The sequence below is a fragment of the Rhipicephalus microplus genome, chromosome 2, assembly GCF_043290135.1.
Source record: "Rhipicephalus microplus isolate Deutch F79 chromosome 2, USDA_Rmic, whole genome shotgun sequence".
In the NCBI taxonomy this organism is placed as follows: domain Eukaryota; kingdom Metazoa; phylum Arthropoda; class Arachnida; order Ixodida; family Ixodidae; genus Rhipicephalus; species Rhipicephalus microplus.
In genome coordinates this window covers 272,082,396-272,100,293 of record NC_134701.1, presented here as the reverse complement: position 1 = coordinate 272,100,293, position 17,898 = coordinate 272,082,396, and the positions used below count along the sequence as shown (strand labels likewise).

At 47.3% G+C, this 17,898-nt stretch overlaps 1 protein-coding gene across 1 annotated transcript; it reads right to left on the bottom strand.

Moving 5' to 3' along the window:
- Positions 1 to 2,387: 2,387 nt before the first annotated feature.
- LOC142794962 (uncharacterized) lies at positions 2,388 to 17,027 on the bottom strand. Its single transcript, XM_075885961.1, has 3 exons — positions 16,995 to 17,027; positions 6,092 to 6,400; positions 2,388 to 2,529 (listed from the first exon to the last, which is right to left on the bottom strand). The coding sequence occupies exons 1-3, from the start codon at positions 17,025 to 17,027 to the stop codon at positions 2,494 to 2,496; spliced, it is 378 nt and encodes a 125-aa protein (XP_075742076.1). The 3' UTR covers positions 2,388 to 2,493.
- Between the last annotated feature and the right edge of the window lie 871 nt (positions 17,028 to 17,898).

Genomic DNA, 17,898 nt, shown 5'->3' with positions numbered 1-17,898 from the left:
AGATCCTGTTACACACACGTGTCACTCAACAATCTGCCGGTATTCTCCTCTTTCCATGTGTCACTTGTGCCTTTCCAAAATAATAATATCTGGAATTTGGGGGGTCTCGGCGGGGCGAGCGAGCGCATCGCCACGCCACGCTCCTGGAGTGAACGGACACAGTTGACGCGGTCGGTACAAAGCGCACAACATACATACATTTATTAACTAATTTAGACGACGATATCGTCCGCCGAATGTTACATCAATTTTAACTAACATGCTACCATACAAACAACATAACGCAGGGACACACTAAACACACAATAACATGATAAACACACACTAACACACCCAACACACTAGCACATACCCAAGGCGGCGTCGCCAACGCCTGACTACACGTGGGACCCCGGCGCGAAGCCCGCGGTGCCGAGCACCGGGGACCCGGGCTACAGACAACCGTTCGCGGCAGCCGCCACGCGCAGAAGAGACTCGCTCAACGCTCGCCCGCCCCCAAGGCCTGCCTTCCGCCAGGTGTCACCGCCGGCGCTACTACTCTACCAACAGTGGTACTCAAAGCGAACACAACGCCATCTATCGCCCGGCGGTGGTCACCACCGAGATAAAACCTTGGGGCGACACATGTGCGCCATGCGGCGCAGACAACTTTACAGGGGGGGTTGTCAGCACCCCCACAAATTTTACGTATCAAAATACAATATAATTTTTATGAACGCCGCAGAGGAGGGCTTCGGTTATTTCGACCTTCTGGTTTTCCTAAACGTGCACAGACCCCACACATTACCCGGACTTCTACGATTTCGCCTTCACCAAAATTCGACCTTCGAAACCATAATCGAAACAGTGACCTTCTGCTCAACAACAGAGCACCATAGCCACAAATACTTTGAAGCGGACACTTCTAAAATGGCATGAAGCTGTTCAGTGGTATACCTCATTTATTGTGAGCAATCGCTCAAAATTCTACTTAAGTTTTCCCATTTCTTCAAATCAGAAAATTATGCTAGACGCATAAATGATGAAAGTGCGCACGAAATTCAGTCAGGGTGTGAAAGTGCTTATTCTTGAATATACGAATGTCAGCAACACAGCGACTGTTAAACCATCTGAGTGCCAAACACGCCTCGGTTAGGGACGAAACGGTGAGTTCCATGCTTGACAGACCGTAAGGCCTAACCACCTCATTTCATTTTTTAAAACGTTCCGCGAAAGAGGTCCATCCAGTCCGAAGGGTATGACACCTCGAGGCATGAGTTCAAGGCAATGATGCGAAGCCCTTACTCCTCAACAATGTTAACAACGAAACGCAAGGGACTCACCTTGTTTTCTATTTTCACCAACGTTTTGCGTGTCCTCTGAATTTTTCCATCGCCATGTTACCTGGCCAGTGATTCAAACGCACCGCCCACACAAGTGTGCATGTATTCAGGTAAATCTTGAAATTACATGAAACTACCGAAGAGCTTGCGGAATGAATTTGTGACAGGAAGATGGCCGTGTAGCTGAAACCGTCACAACACTTTCGGGGCTGGTGCATTTCAAGAAATGAACTTGGCACAAACACTTTTGCCCTTGTGTTTCACCTTCTGTAGTAGGCGTACGAAAGGCATCACATTTAGCAAACGAGCGCATGTGTTCGTGTGTACAATGGTGCACGTGTGTCTGATAGCGTGATTTTAGACAATGCAAGAATTACCCACATGAGCCTGCTATCTATAGTCAGGCGTTTCTCGTCCCCGCAGTACGCCTATAAAGGCTGCTTAAGATACAGACATTTCACATCTAAAGTGCTCGATTATGCGTCACTGTAAATCGTTCATTTCTAACTGCTTGCAAAAAAATAAATAAATAAGATTGCCTTTAGTGAACTTACGAAGTAAATGCTATCACTTCGTAGGAGACCTTACAGACAGCCAAATTGGCGCTTTTGCTCTTTTAATATCATCATCAGACGATGATATTTTTATTATGGCACGGTGTGCGACGTTTCGATGACAGTTTTCTCTAGCGCTTCACTTGACTAGTTTTATTGAAAGATCATGAAGTTTCCATATTCGAAGAAAAATTCACAAAAGATTATACTATTTTTATTTCCTCTGAGCTTCATATTTCCAATTCGCTATTAAGGCTCATTCTGCTCATGTTTAACGAAGCTCCCACACTAAAACCATCGAAAAAAAAAACACAGCGACACGCAGTTTGCATACAATTCTTTTAATTCTGTCATGCAAAATTGTTTCTGCACAGCAGTTTTTAGGAACAAAATTGAACAAAAATTGAGGTATAATAAATAACAAAACATGAAGGCGCCGCCAAAGGCGCCTACCGTCGGCTGGCATCGGTGAACAGTCACACCGACTTCAGTGCCTTCGTAATCTCCGTTGTCGTCGTCGTCCGAAACGCCGCCGACGTCATCTCACCCGGTGGCCGTCTTCTTCGTCCAAGGCATTCGGCAGTTACGGCGAGTGGCGGGACCACCACGTGCAGGGCTTACAGCGTCGGCGATGCGCGAAGCAGAACGCGACCCTGCGCGAAACGCCGCCATGGTGAGCATTGAAGGACAACACACTAGCAAGTAGACTGACTCCGACTCACCTCGCTACGTGAATCCTAATCTCAGAGAGTCGCTGGAGGAATAACTTGGTGCTGTTGTAAAAGCTAGTGAGTCCAGTTTTTAAAAGAAATGTTGGTGAGAGAGTGAGTCCATTTGAAAAAAAATTATGAATCAAAGCAGACCAGTTCAGAAAAACTTGTGCGAGTGTGCATGCCAATGAGCTTCAAACAGAAAATACATTTATTTAGTGAGTATAACTGCTCTCTACGTCCTCTGCCGACCTATGGTCCTGTATTCTTATCTTCGGCATTTGTACTTGCCTTATGATTTCATGTTTATAATCACGGCTACTCACGCAGATATGCCAACGGGATAACGATCGACGCGAGGCGTGAGCAATGTACTAAGAGGGAGGGCGAGTTCTTTGGATTCTCACCGCAATAAATTTAACGGCGTTTTATGGCGCTAAAGCACGAGGATCATCATCGAAAGCCTAATTGCACAAAAAAGAACTCGCTTAACTGCATTGAGCTGCGAGACCATGGAATCCAGCTTAGAAAAATTGCGATGAATAAGCTTAAGTGAGCTCCAATTTGTTTTGTCGACCCATAGTGCTCGATAATCAAAGGCAAAGTAACCGGCACTGCGAACAACACACACGAAAAAAAATGAGGGTGCTCCGAAATTGCGCCTTTGGGAGTGAAGCGCGATTGCAGTATTCAGTTCTTAGTCCGAATACTTCATGTACGTAGCGCACGAAACCTTTCCGAACTTGATATGCACCCACCATATGGCCTTAAGGAAATAGGCCCAGCTGCGTGTGTGCCTTTTCTAGTGGGCGACCAGCTTTAAACAACAAAGCAAATATGGTCAATGTTCTGACACGCGCTGGTGATGGGTGCTTCATTATTGCTTTATTTATTGTCGCATTGTGAAGCATATATACAGGATGCGTGTGTTTTTAAAGCATCTAGATTACTTTCACTGCATTTCCAAGCAGAGGAAGTTCTTTTTCACCGCATTTCCAAGCACACGCAGGGCCGAGGGATCGAACATCCGCACGCCACGCTAACGACCCGGGTTCGAATCCTTTCTTATCAAGGGTTTTCCATCATTCATTTTTTTCTATTGTTCCTCATTTTTCGGCCGTGCATACGATGCACGGCCGAAAATCGCTGCCAACCAACGGCGCTGACGCTGGAATATCTGCGAAACGAGCTCTTCAACGCTGTCGCGTGAAAACACTCGGGAGAAGTTATGAAATCGCATTGCATGTTAGCGAGAACCAACACACGCACGAAAACTAATAACGTAGTTACGAATTTCGCTAGTTTGAAAACAAGCGGTCGTTAGAAAGCTGTAGGCGTTCATGTTTCGTTTGTCATAATATGTAATGCTGTCTAAACCAACTGGCGCAAATGTTTGGTCGCTCAAAGACACCGACACCTGATTCATGATTATAGCAGCACACAATACGTGCAATGGAAACAAAGAGACAAACAAAAAATAAAGAAATATAAGAGCGAGAGGAAATAGAATATTCTAGGAGTGTGCTGCCGAGCTGCATATGCGACTGACCCTTCTAACAACGTTTCATTTCTCAACGAACCTTTGACACGAGGGCAGATCCTGTGTTCCATGAAAGGCCTGTCTCGCTTTTTATATCCAATATTCGAGATGTTAATACTTGCGTGAAAATAAGGAGCTAATTATTAAAATGCAAAATGCCTTAAGCAGCGCACTTCGTACAATCCCAAAAAGTCGTCTGGAAACTAAAAGGTGCTAAAAAAAAAAGACGTCCACAAGAAAAAGTACAGAAACAAGCGCATACTTACTATTTGTTCCCGAATTTATTTGACGAAATGGAGCCTGAAGGCAGTTTTCACGCATAAATAAACAGAGCGGATTTGCGCTTTGTCCCACAGACATCCTAGTGAACACAATTTTATCGCTCTTTGCATCATTTCTGAAGTTACGCATATGTCGCAATAAACTCTAAAAAGTGGTTTGATCAAAAACGCCTTTTTTAACCCACAACATTCATTATCTGGCTGCTGGCCCGTAGGTCACGGATTCAGAATATGCGATTGTAGCCGGATTTTGGAAGAAGAGAGGTGTCAGGGGCCGGTCTACTGTGCGATGTGAAAACGCAAAAAAGAACACCGTATTGTGAGAATTTCTGGAGCCCTTCACTACTCCGTTTGTTATAATCATATAATGGTTTCAGGAAGTATATAAAGCCCCAGATAATATTCTTATCACCCCGTTATAATGATTGATTCGTGGTGTTTAACGTCCCAAAACCACCATATGTTTAGGAGAGACGCCGTATTGGACGACTCATAAAATTTAGACAACTTATGGTTCTTTGACGTGCGCCGAAATCTGCCCCAGATATGATTACATTACTAAAATAATAGTCGCCATCTGGCTTGCTGGCATTTCAAAAACTAGGCACACCTTTCCTATCATGGATACTATTGTCACCTTGATAATGCGCATGCATGATTGATATGTGAGGTTTAACGTCCCGAATTCAGATAATGCACATTCTATTCGTGACTGGGAAACTCGAGGCACGCATCGGTAATGCAACACAAGCAAGATAGATGCTGAATATTACGCTGAGACAGTAAGACAGCCTTCTTTTTTTAACACAACAGTGTTTCATTTCGGGGTATATTTGGGCCTCGCTGACGTACTTCCGTCCGGTAAAAGAAAAACGTTGCAAAACATAATCTAACAGATTCTATAAAAAATAAACAACGTCGTGATGCGTCTATTCATCGACCTATCTGGAACGCGCGCCGCTATTCCCTAGGCCACGAAACGTACGTTGTCGAACATGCCAATGACAAGCCATTTATACACAACATATACCGTATGTCGGCCCTCAGAGCTCTTACTTCATATCGCGCTATTGTCATCAGTAGGGAGTTGCTGCGATCGCTTCGCGTTGGGCGCACTCCCAAGGTCGTCAGCTCTAGCGTTTCTTTAAGTGCCGCCTCCACAGAGCGCAGACTCTGCTGCACGCATGCATGTCACACTTGCGGTTTGGGAGAGCAAAAAGGTCTCTTCGCTCGCTTTAGCGGCCGCGCTTTAAATCCGAGCACGCTTCTCACACACGAAGAAGTGAGGACTGTGACTGTTCGCGCTTGTGTGGTCTATACTTGTGCGTGCGTTTGGTGAATTTTTTTTCTTCTGGTTGAACAGGACGCTTCAAAAGTCGATCTGTAACAGTCGTAGCAGTCGCGCTGAAAGTTTTCAGGTAGTGGTCCTTCACCGCTTGCATTTTCAATTTCTAGCTGTAGCATCCGTTCATTCGCTTTTCTGGCAAAACAAGGCACAATAAACGCTAAGCTGCTTTTGTGAAGACACGCTTCCCTTTCTTGTTATCACATTTTCTAAAAAGAGGGATCAGCCACGATTTTTTTTTTTTTTTACTGTATACGCCAACAGCCTATTCTACCACGTCTAGTAGCTCGTCTGGTGCTACGAAAAAAGCAGCATATATGTCTACAAATATGCACCCACCAGCGCCGTCTCCCTAGTGTAGTTGAGCGTTGACGCCTCCAGGCGCTGTACCACAGGTGCATCATGCATCGGGAAGGCGGCGCAAATGCCCGAGTCGCCATCTGCTGCCCGCACGTGTAGTTCGCCATCGTCGCTGTTGGGTTGAGTCGACCATAGCACCTCGCTGCGTGGAAGGCTCCGGATGGAGGAGTCCCGACCACCTCTTGCGGCTGAACTCGTCGTGTGCTGCTGATGTAGGGAAGCCAGGACATTGCTTCGGCGGCCGAGTGGTAGGCGGTAACCAGCACGAGATATGAACTGGGCCTTGCTCTGCGAAACGTATATAAACGGATGCTGAAATTCGTCTACCGAAACATGTTTGTAACATCTTCATGGCTTGCAAGAAAACTAGGTGCTATAAAGGAGTTGTGAACGACAGGCCCACTACGAAACACGCAGTAGTGGGGGCTACAAACTGGCCATCTAAATGCATCTGTGGTTAAGAGGAATCTGCATCGTTCCCTCGTGTTCCGTAATGACTCATTAAAAGCCCAACCATCAAGAAAAAAAGATATACACGTGAACTGAAAACTGCAAAAGTTTCTCGACTAATAGAAATAGCCAACACCTCAACTGATTGAGTCATTTTGGAAGCTACTTGCATCCCGCAGTAGAATGCACAAAGGTAAGCTTAAATCCAAAGTTGGCAGCAAAATAAACCGTCAAGGGTTTCATGCTTAAATGGCCAAACCGATATGCGAGTAACCACATAAATGCTGCTACTGCATGTCAACTCGTTGAGTGATTTTGGGAGCCCATCCGAAGTTAAATGCGCAAATGTAACCTAGAATAAACAGGTAGCGGCCCGAAAATTCGGCAAGGAGTTCAGGTCCAAAGTAACCAACACGGCATGAGGGCCACAACATAAATGCTGCTACTGCAGAATACAACGTTATTTAATTTATCGCTGCGATTTCTCCCGGCGTTATCCTCGATCTAAAGGTGGGAAAAAAGCATGTGGTTCACACTGGCTGCGAATCCACATACTGCGATTTTCAGTAATAGATTCCACCCAACCAAACCATTTCTGAGAAATAGCGCATAAACAATCGACAATTTTTTTTCAATCGAAGCCCTAACTACTCATAACCATCGGAACTCCTGTGGGTTCTCATGAACAGGATAGAAACCCGACTACCACTGTGAAGACACGAAGTCCAATGACACACTTTATGTTTAAATTGGATTGTTTTGCTCTCGATATGCTTCAAGGTGAGTTTCCTACTCAGGGGATGTTCGCGAGAAAATGAACATTTACTAAATGAACATTTAAATGAGAAACCAACAATGAGACCAACAGCGTCGACTAGCTCAAACAAGAGACTAGAAAATGGCGTCTTACCATGGCGGTGTCCAGCGTTGTTCTAGAACGAGCAGATCACGAGGAGAACAACGCACGTTCAACTTCTTCTTCGGTGGATTGTGATTCTCGCGAGTGAAACGTAGGTTTTGACAACCTCGTCTTAAAATCTTGAGATCGGTGAAAGTGGTCTATTCGAGAATGTTCACGGTATTAGTTAAACAGAGATACCAACCAAATATAAAAAACATGAAATATCGAAGATTTCGAGTCTCTTACGGCGGCGTTGTTCACAATGAAACAATGCAGTAGAGGTGTTGTATACATGTTCAAATTGATGGCGTCAAAAAGGCAACCTACTATACTCAGAAAGCTACTGTCAATGCTGCAGAGGGTGCTATCAATAGTTTCGATTAGAAAGAACCTGCAACCCGTTACGATGGCCTTATGCGTATGATAGTAGGCTGCTGGCCCGCTGGTCTTCATGAAAAATCTCGGTGGCGGCCGCCGCTTTTTTCAATGAAGACAAAAATGACTGAAGCCCGTCCACTTACCTTGTAATTCGGTGTATCACATGTAGGCTACTACTAGACTTTATGGCATATCACCCAGAGTGGGTATGTGCCAGTACATACAGGAAACCAACAAACAATCAAACTTAAGTGCAAGTTGAAGATCCCCCACGGTTGAAATTCTCGACGGCCTCCACAACGGTGTCTGTTACTATCACGTGGGTTTAGGACGGTAAATCCTAACAATTGTCGAGTCGGCTGTGGGATCAGTGTGGTATAAGGCGTCGCTACCGACTACAGCGCTGTGCGGTGGCACGCGCTCGGTGGCCGCCACGGGGGAGAAGGAAGAAGATGAAATAAACAAGATGTCTCCGTTTATGCTGTGCTATTCATTATGCACGATGTAACATATTTTGGCGACGAAGATTCACCAGCCCATGTGCTACCGGCCTGAACCTCATCTGTGCCCTCGTTTATTGCCTACCATCTTCTACGATGAGTATTTCGGGGCTACAGCCGCCACCTCCGTTCCTGTCGTCACCTGGACACCCGGACATTCCATGGGAGCAATGGATCCAGGCTTTCAAGAATTACATGGTTGCTTCGGGCGCCTTCGACCTACCTGCCATTCGTCGGAAGGCGATCCTGCTCAACTGCTTGGGCTTGGAAGGACAACGTATCTTCCAGACTCTGACGACTACTGACGACCCGTGCCTCGTGCCTGCGAGCGCTGCGGCAGGTACACTGACGTCCCCTAGTCCTGATGTGTTCGACCGCGCCATCGCGACGCTGGAAGGTCACTTCAAAACCACGTTGAACGTCACTGCAGCGCGTCACCGTTTCCGTCAACGTACGCAGGCCCCAGGTGAGACTGCGGCTGATTACGTCACCGCGCTGAGGTCTTGTAGGAGCATGCAATTTCGGTGATCTAACGGACGACATGATACGCGACCAGCTCATAGAGAAAACCACAAGTGGATACTTACGTGAACGCCTTCTGCTGGAAGAGTCTCTCACGCTTTCTAAGGCTCTTACCATTGCCAAACAGCATGGTCAAGCGACTAATGAAGCAAGAGAACTTGCACAAAATGACTTGCAAGTTCATCGTGTAAAAGATACTTCAAATCACAGAGAACGGCATTGTAGCACATGTACTTGCTATAACATGCACGGTCAAAGTCGCATATCTCCGAAAGAGCAAGTATGTTATCGTTGTGGTTCTACGGCACACCTTGCAAATAGCTCTCTGTGCAAGGCCAAAGCACATAGGTGTCGACAATGTGAGAAAATTGGCCATCTTGAAAAGGTGTGCAAGTCATTGCGGAAGTTTGAGAAGAATGTTCAGCATGTAGCGGAAGGTAACGATACAGCTGATCCAGACGACCATTTAAGTGTTTGTCAGATCTGGAGCCGTAAGAAGGGAATTTACGCAGCGTTGGAAATAGAAGGAATTTCTGTACCATTTTTGATCGATACAGGATCATCGGTTTCGATCCTGGCCGAAGAACTTTACCAACGCTATTTTTCTAAAGCGTATCCACTGAAGTCTACATCCGTCCAGCTTCTCGATTATTCAAAGGCAGCAATTCCTATACAAGGATGCTTCATTGCTACTGCCTCATTTCACGGCCGATGCACTTCTGTTCTACTATACGTTGTGCCTGGGGGAACGACCATTCTGGGATTAGACGGCATCGCTGCTCTGGATATGAAGATCCAAGGGTCACCGCTCAGGTGTCTTCTAATGACGCAAGAAACTCCGGTGCTACCTCCAGAATTACGTTCTGAGTTTGAGCACCTATTTGCAAAAGAGCTGGGAACTGTGAGAGGTTTCACTCACAAGGTCAGAGTTCGCGCGTCTGTACAACCGGTGGCCAGCAAACTGAGACGACTGCCACTTGTCATTCGCGAGCAAGTCTCGGCAGAAGTTCAGAAATTAGAAGCTCAGGGCATCATTGAGCGTGTCGACTCTTCTGAGTGGGTCTCCCCTATTGTCGTAGCCAGAAAAAAAGACGGCTCGATTCGCATGTGTGTTGACTTACGGGAGCCAAACAAAGCTGTGGTAGTAGACAGTTTTCCTTTGCCACAAACTGAGGAGCTCCTGAACAGCCTGGCTGGGGCACAGCGTTTCTCGAAGCTAGACTTAGCTTCTGCATATCACCAGTTACCGCTCAGTTTAGAGAGCCGTGACCTTACCACGTTCATCACTCACGATGGACTATTTCGCTTCAAGAGGGTTTGCTTCGGACTGGCGTCGGCGCCATCAGCGTTCCAGAAAATGATGCACATGATCTTGAAAGGGTGCAAATGTGTCCTATTTTACATTGATGACATCATCGTGTATGGGCGATCCCGAGAGGACCATTTGGGAAACTTGCGCGCTGTATTGCAACGTCTTTCTGATGCTGGCCTCCGGCTCAACAACAAGTGTGTCTTTGACGTGGCAGAGTTGACTTTTCTAGGTCACGTTGTGAGCGCCAAAGGATTATTTCCGTTGATGTCATCCATTGAGGCGATAACAAAGGCACCATCACCTACAAATATTAACGAACTCCGCTCGCTACTGGGGCTTGCAGGCTTCTATTCCAAGTTCATTCCTCATTTTTCGGATGTTGTCGAGCCAATGCGCGCCTTGCTACGAGGACAAGCCTCTTTCGTTTGGAGTGCGGCAGCACAGAGCAGTTTGGAGCGCCTGAAATCTCTGCTCACATCTTGCGAAGTGCTTCATCTTTTCGATCCTCACTTGCCTGTGTTCGTTACAACTGATGCTTCAGGATATGGATTAGGTGCAGTACTTCAGCAAGACAACGGGACCTCACTGCAAACTGTCGCATTCGCCTCCCGCACACTTCAACCGCATGAGCGGAAATACTCAGTCGGCGAACGTGAGGCCCTTGCCTGTGTTTGGGCTTGCGAACACTGGCACGTTTATCTATGGGGACGACCTTTCATCTTACGAACGGATCACGCAGCGCTGGTTACGCTTCTTTCGACGAAAGGCACCGGTCACCGACCATTAAGGATTGCGCGCTGGTCCTCACGGTTGCTCTGCTACAACTATACCGTCGAATACAGGAAAGGTAGCGAAAACGTCGTGGCTGACGCTCTCTCCAGGCTACCCGTCCAGAGTTTAATCCGCGATGCACCAGAAGAGGAATTTATCTGTTTGTTGTCTCCCGTAGTTACCATGCCAGAACTTCAAGAAGCAAGTGCCAATGATCAGATTATCTGTGAAGTTAAGCACTTCACGACTACTTCTTGGCCTGACAAGAAATCACTGTCAAAAGAATTGCTACCTTACTTTTACGTGAAGGCTGAACTCTCTGTTGTAAGTGATATCCTATGCCGGGGTGACAGGATTGTCGTGCCTGCAACGTTGACACGCCGCCTTATGGATCTGGCCCACGAGTCACATCCAGGCATTAGTCGTACCAAAGCTCGCCTGAGAGAGTCCTATTGGTGGCCATGCATGGATAGTCACATTGAAGAACTGGTGCGCACATGCGTGATTTGCCAGTCTTGTGACAAGTCCGCACGTACCTTTCCAGCGCCACTGCAACCTGTTCCTCTTCCTGACGCGGCGTGGGAAAAAATTGCCATCGACATTGTGGGACCTTTCACGCAAGCTTCGGCCGACTGCCGTTTTGCGATTACTGTTATTGACTATTATAGCAAGTGGCCTGAAGTGGCGTTCGTGCGAGATGCGACCACGTCTACAGTGAAGAAGTTTTTACTTGAACTTTTTGCGCGAGAAGGCTACCCACGTAGTATTGTATCCGATCATGGACCACAGTTCTCTTCAGCAAGCTTTGACGAGTTTCTCACGGAGCGTGGAATAACGCACTACAACTCTTCCGTGTATTACCCACAAGCTAACGGCTTGGTGGAGAGATTCAATAGGGTGCTGAAGTCGTACATTCAACTAGCCCTGCTTGAACGTCGTGACGTACGAACAGCCATGCTTGATTACCTGCAAGTATATCGCTGTACGCCTCACGCGACTACTGGTGCGACACCCGCTGTTCTTCTTCATCGACGCCAACCTCGCACCAGACTTGACATATTGGGATTGCCCGACAGATGCTTCAGCACGGACCCGTCAAGGGCGATTGAACAGCTACGAGAGCATGTCAAAAAGAAGCAAATGATCTCGAAGAGCTACACCGATGAAAAACGTGGAGCCAAGGAACCCAGTTTCGTCGTTGGTGATTACGTGCGCGTTAAGACAACTGCAGCTCACGGTAAGCTGTCTTCACAATTTTCCGCGCCCAAGAAGATCATTGGAAAACGGGGACCGGCCTCGTACCTTTTGGACGATGGGCGTGTGTGGAACGCATCTAAGTTAATCGCAGTTCACTCCGGAGCGGTCAACAAAATGAAATCGGGCACCCCTGCTGTTATGAACTGGACACCTGCATTTAATCGGTCTTCTCATGCATTACAGCCTGAAACCGCTGCCCTTATGAACTGGTCCCCTGCATCTGATCGGTCATCTAGTGCGCCCCAATGGGACACATCAAGAGCGGATGGTCATGAAAGGGCAGACCCCGTATCATCTCCACCAGACGGCACGCAAGCTTTGACCAGTCCAGGATTTAATGCGCCTGCAAGGAAAAGCAAGCGTAAAAAGAAGACCCCAAAGAAATTGAAGGACTTCGTTAGGAAGTAGACAAAAACAGTTTTGTGTGTTTCTACCATTTATTTTTATTTTATTTTATTTTTTTTTTTGCAAGAGGGGATATGTGGTATAAGGCGTCGCTACCGACTACAGCGCTGTGCGGTGGCACGCGCTCGGTGGCCGCCACGGGGGAGAAGGAAGAAGATGAAATAAACAAGATGTCTCCGTTTATGCTGTGCTATTCATTATGCACGATGTAACAATCAGCTTAAGGCCACCGGTGCTCCAGTCTAGCAAGTTTCTGTCTGCGTTGCCTCAGCACCAGGCTCTTGTTTGACGTCCTCTTCCACGGCGCAAGTCACGAACTGTTTTTCTTGCTCCGAGCAGGTTCCAGTTGCTAACGATGATGTTTCCTGTCTGCGGCCTTCATGGATACCGTGCGGTGGCCATCATGCGCCTGCACAATGCCAGCCTCACACCTGAATTTCGTCCTGTAGTTACTGTATCAAAGTATCCGAACTTTTCAGTATCTGCGTTAGAAAATGGTCGGCGTGAAACAACGGCATCTATTGCAACAAGGCTCAAAACCAAGCATCGTGAAGGCTGGTGTTTTCCCACTTGGCAGTGGTGGGTAGTTATACTGCTGCAGAATTCGGTCTAATCGACCTTTCATTGCGTGTACCACTAGCGTTCTTGTGCAGTCCCAGTTTAGTCGTTCAGTTCCCTTTCTGATCAATCGTAGAAATGCGGATGATAAGGCGTAATGCGAAGGTGGCGTATTCCGTTTTCGTTTATGAATGACTGATTGTGCGCACTTAGTGAACTAAGTTTCATTATTGAATGCCACGGTTCGGGGAGGCCATATCTACTAAATATTGATGTAAGGTTTCAATGGTGCGCCCTGCATTGGCTATTTTTACTGGTCTCACCTCTATCCACTTCATGTGCGAGCAACATACGTCCGCCAACCGGGTCGGCATACTCTGTACGTAAGTGCACTCTTGCCCACTTTTATTTTATTTCCAGCTATGGCACAGGTGCCCTAGCAAGTGGCATGTTTGCACACTGAACAAATAGAACGCAAGTATTTATCGTGCGTTCAAAACACTACAAGGGGTAGAGAAGGAGATGTGACACTTCCTGACTTACTTTATTCGTTTTTATCGCGAAATACTGCACACCAATAACTTGCCGAAAATATCAATCAGGGCATACAGAATAAATATAACATTGACATTTTTTATGAACGCTGAAAAGGAAAGAAAAGTGTTTTTGTACCTTAGAGAATTCCTGGAGACGTTGAAGTCTCCCGCGTCTACAAAGGTCTGACCACATGTACACGTTTGTAGCGCGTCAGCGCGAGCTTTCTTGACGCGTCTACCCGCCCTCTCCCTATAGATAGAAAGAGCGCGCAACGTCGCGTAGCCACGCACCGCAACTCTCCTTAGGGAGAAGGCTTGGCGTCATGTCAAAAAAGCCACCCGCTGTAACGGGTTCGTGGGGTCAGGCCTTAAAGGGGTACTGACACAAAAACTATGACCTCGTGTTTTCTGCTGCAACGTGTTGCTCGGGGCCTGTTATTCATAACACGACACATTGTTTGCTGCAACACGAAACAGATAATTAATTACAAGCCCCTCTTTATAGAGCAGTTCTGGTTTGAGAGAGCTCCAAAAACGAAAAGCCAGCGGGTGCAAGTACCGCCACCTATTGTGCGCAACTCTCGATTGCATCAGCACACGAAACTCTGACACACTTCCGCATGGCCCGCATCAAGAATTGCTTTCGAATAAAAAACGGAACTGCAGTGTCCATGCGCCTAACACAAAACTCCACAGCGTGCGCCAAGGCCATGCATTCGCGACCAGCAATTTCAGTAACATACGCAGCTAAAGAATAATGGCGGATAGGACGTCGTCTTAACCCTTTTTATTGACTGCAGCGTGGTGATGGGAGGGAAATAGAGGGTTCTCAAAAGATCACCTGTGAGGGTGTCACTAGCGCGATGAATTCGATCGCTGAAGTAAGCCTCATAAATTATTCAAGATACCTTCCAAATTAAAGTTGCTGTTGATATTTTGCAGATGATATACGCTTCCTTACGGGAATTGCATTCTCAGGCTATTTCGGCCGTGCAATTTTGTGTCAGTACGCCATTAAGAGACACTCTTCGACACGGTTTCGCCTCAATCAGTCAGCGTCTCTTTCATACAGCCCTTAACATATTTCTATGGGAGGTTGGGAACGAGGTACAGCGCCACGAAGTCGTGGTCGCGCCAGGCAACACACTCGGTACAAGAGCATCTTCGAGAGGTTCCGGATCATCTTCCAGTACCAACGACTCGGTGGTGTAGCGACAGACGTTCCTGGTAGCGCAGCGAGCAGTGGTAGCGGCAAGCGTTGCGGAAGAACGGACAAGGCTGCCGCCTCAGGCGCGCGCACAGGGAGGAAGAGCGTGACGTCAGAGCGCACTGCGAGGGGAGTGTGACGTTAACGCGCAGTTGCGGCGTGACCTACTTGGCACTGCTCGAACACCTGTGGCGAGGAGCGTGTTGCGGCGCGTTCAGACGGATTCACGTATGTACGGATTCAGTACGTACGGTGTAAGAGCTGCTTCGTATCTAATATGCAACCATTTGCGTCGGCTTCTGCGTGGTCGAGCGTCGGTGCCTCCACATGCTGCGTACTACAGGTGCATCATGCATAAGCAAGGCGCCGAAACGCCCAAATCGGCAACCGCTCTCCGTGCCTGTGGTACTGCGTCACCGCAGTTGGCTTGAGTCGTCCATGTCGCAGCGCTCCTTAGAAAGCGTCGGATAGCGGATTCCAGGCCACTTCGTTCGACTGTGGCCGAACTCTCGCCGTGCTCCTCATATAGATAGGCCGGTATCTTGCGTCGGCGACCAAATCTAAGGCTGCAACCAGCCCGCAAATAGAACTTGACTTTGCTGTGCGAAACGTGTATAATGGGATACTAGAATTCATCTTGCGAAATATGCATACGACATCGTCTTGCTTTCCAAACTGGGTGCTTCGAAGAAGCAAAACTCTCCGTCACGGTGGTCTAATGCCTAAGGCACTCGGCTGCTGACCCGCAGGTCGCGGGATTGAACCCGGCTGCAGCAGCTGCATTTTCGATGGAGGCGAAAATGTTCTAGGACCAAGTGCTTATATTTGGTTGCATGTTAAAGAACTTAAGCTGGTCGGAATTTACGGAGCCCTACACTACGGCGTGTCTCATAATTGTACGGTGGATATCCAACATTAAACCCCACAAATCATTCATTGAACAAGCAAAGCAATAAGCTTAGTGGGTGTTATGAACTAAGCGCATGATACGAGGCAGCCCATGATCAGGTGGTAGCAAACTACCCATGTAAATGCTTTTGCCGTGAAGAGGAATCAATATCACGCCCTCGTGTTGCGCAAGCCACATTAGAAGCCCAATTACACGTATAAAGAAGATGCGCACTTTGTGTGCCTATAAAAACCACAATAAATTTATAATAGCAATCACGTAAACTCATCAAATTGTCTTGGAAGCGATTTGGCTGTCCTCAGTATAAAGCGCAAATGTAAGCTGAAATCAACATGTAGGGGCAAGATTGTCAAAAACAACGAGCAAGTCGCCTCGTAAATGCTGCTATTGCGTAATAAAAAAATTGGCAGATCGCACGTACAGTGGGAATCGACGATATGCGAATCATACATGAGAAATGCTGATATGTAACTTTGAAATCATCACAACGTTACGAGGTGGAAGTGAATCAAGCCGTACATGACTTCCGTGTTATGATTATCATGTTTGGATGTGTCATTTACGTTCGTAATCTATTCACGTCACGTGATACCAAATTTAGTGTATGTGTAGCTATAGCGAAACGGCCGCGAGCGCATCATGAAGGGACCAATATGCTCCAACGTAGCGTTGACGCGTGCGCACGCTGGGCACCGCGACGCTATACGTTAGCGAAACGCGAGCAATCTATGGTCTGACGCTAGGCGCGACCAGCCCCGCCGTGGTGGTCTAGTGGCTAAGGTACTCGGCGGCTGACCCGCACGTCGCGGGTTCATATCCCGGCTGCGGCGGCTGCATTTCCGATGAAGGCGGAAATGTCGTAGGCCCGTGTGCTCAGATTTGGGTGCACGTTAAAGAACCCCAGGTGGTCAAAATTTCCGGAGCCCTCCACTACGGCGTCTCTCAAAATCATATGATGGTTTTGGGACGTTAAACCCCACAAATCAATCAATCAATCATCAGGCGCGACCAGCGTCCTTCGGCGTGGCCCGACGGCAACTGGCGCGAAATGCGACATCCTGCATTTCCCACCAATGCGTTACCTAGACGACCCTGCGTCTACCTCTTTTTGTAACGGAGGGACGCCGGACACGCTAAAATGCGCATGCGTCAAAGAAACACAGCACTGTCCGCACCTGCGAGTATTTTGCAGGAACGGCGCCTGGCATGGCAACGCAGGCGTGACGCAACGAAATGAACGCTGGCGAGCATGCGCACCGCGTCACGTTGAAATATCTTGGTGCCTTGACTGTGGCGTGTAGTCATATTCTCACATGACACGCATTTCATGATTATCATGCTTGCACCAGTCACATACTTTCGGCATCCATTGGCGTCACGTAATACCAAATTTGGCATATGGAAGCTATCGAAACGGCCCTAAGACCATCATCTCTGTAACGTGTAGTCAAGTTGTTACATGATAAGCATGTCGTGAATATCATGTTTCGGTGTCTCATTTAGCTATGTCATCTGTTCGCGTCGCGTAATACCGAGTTTGGTACATGAGAATCTAGCGAAAGGGCCGCGAGCATATCATGAGCGTAGCGTGTAGTCATGTTGTTACGTGACACGCATCTCATGTTTATCATGTTTGCACCAGTATCATTTTTTCGTCATCCATTCACGTCCCAGAATACGAAATTTGGTATAAGTGAAGCTAGCGAAACGGCCACCATCGCATCATGAGGATTGCATGTAGTCATGGTATTACATGACACGCATCTTATGATTATCATGTTTGCGCCAGTCGCATACCTTCGCCATTCATTTACGTATTGTAATACCATATTTGGTAAATGTGACGCTAGCGATACGGCCGTGAGCACAATATGAGTGTGGCATGTAGTCATGTTGGTACACGACACGCATGTCATGATTTTCATGTTAGGGTTGTCGCTTGTGCTCGCCATGCAATCATGCCATACCATACCAGTTTTCCAACATGCCATGTGAAAGAAACCACCGCGAGAGCTGCAGAACCAGGAAGTGTAAATCATGACATTCATGATATACATGCGATGATTTTCACGTTATGAC

Coding starts and splice junctions, on each gene's coding strand:
- LOC142794962 (XM_075885961.1), bottom strand. CDS start 17,027: ATGCCAGGCGCCGTTCCTGCAAAATACTCGCAG. Junction 6,401..16,994: donor TTCCTGCAAAATACTCGCAG/GTGCGGACAGTG, acceptor TACGTTTCGCAG/AGCAAGGCCCAGTTCATATC. Junction 2,530..6,091: donor ACACTAGGGAGACGGCGCTG/GTGGGTGCATAT, acceptor CGTTTCGCGCAG/GGTCGCGTTCTGCTTCGCGC.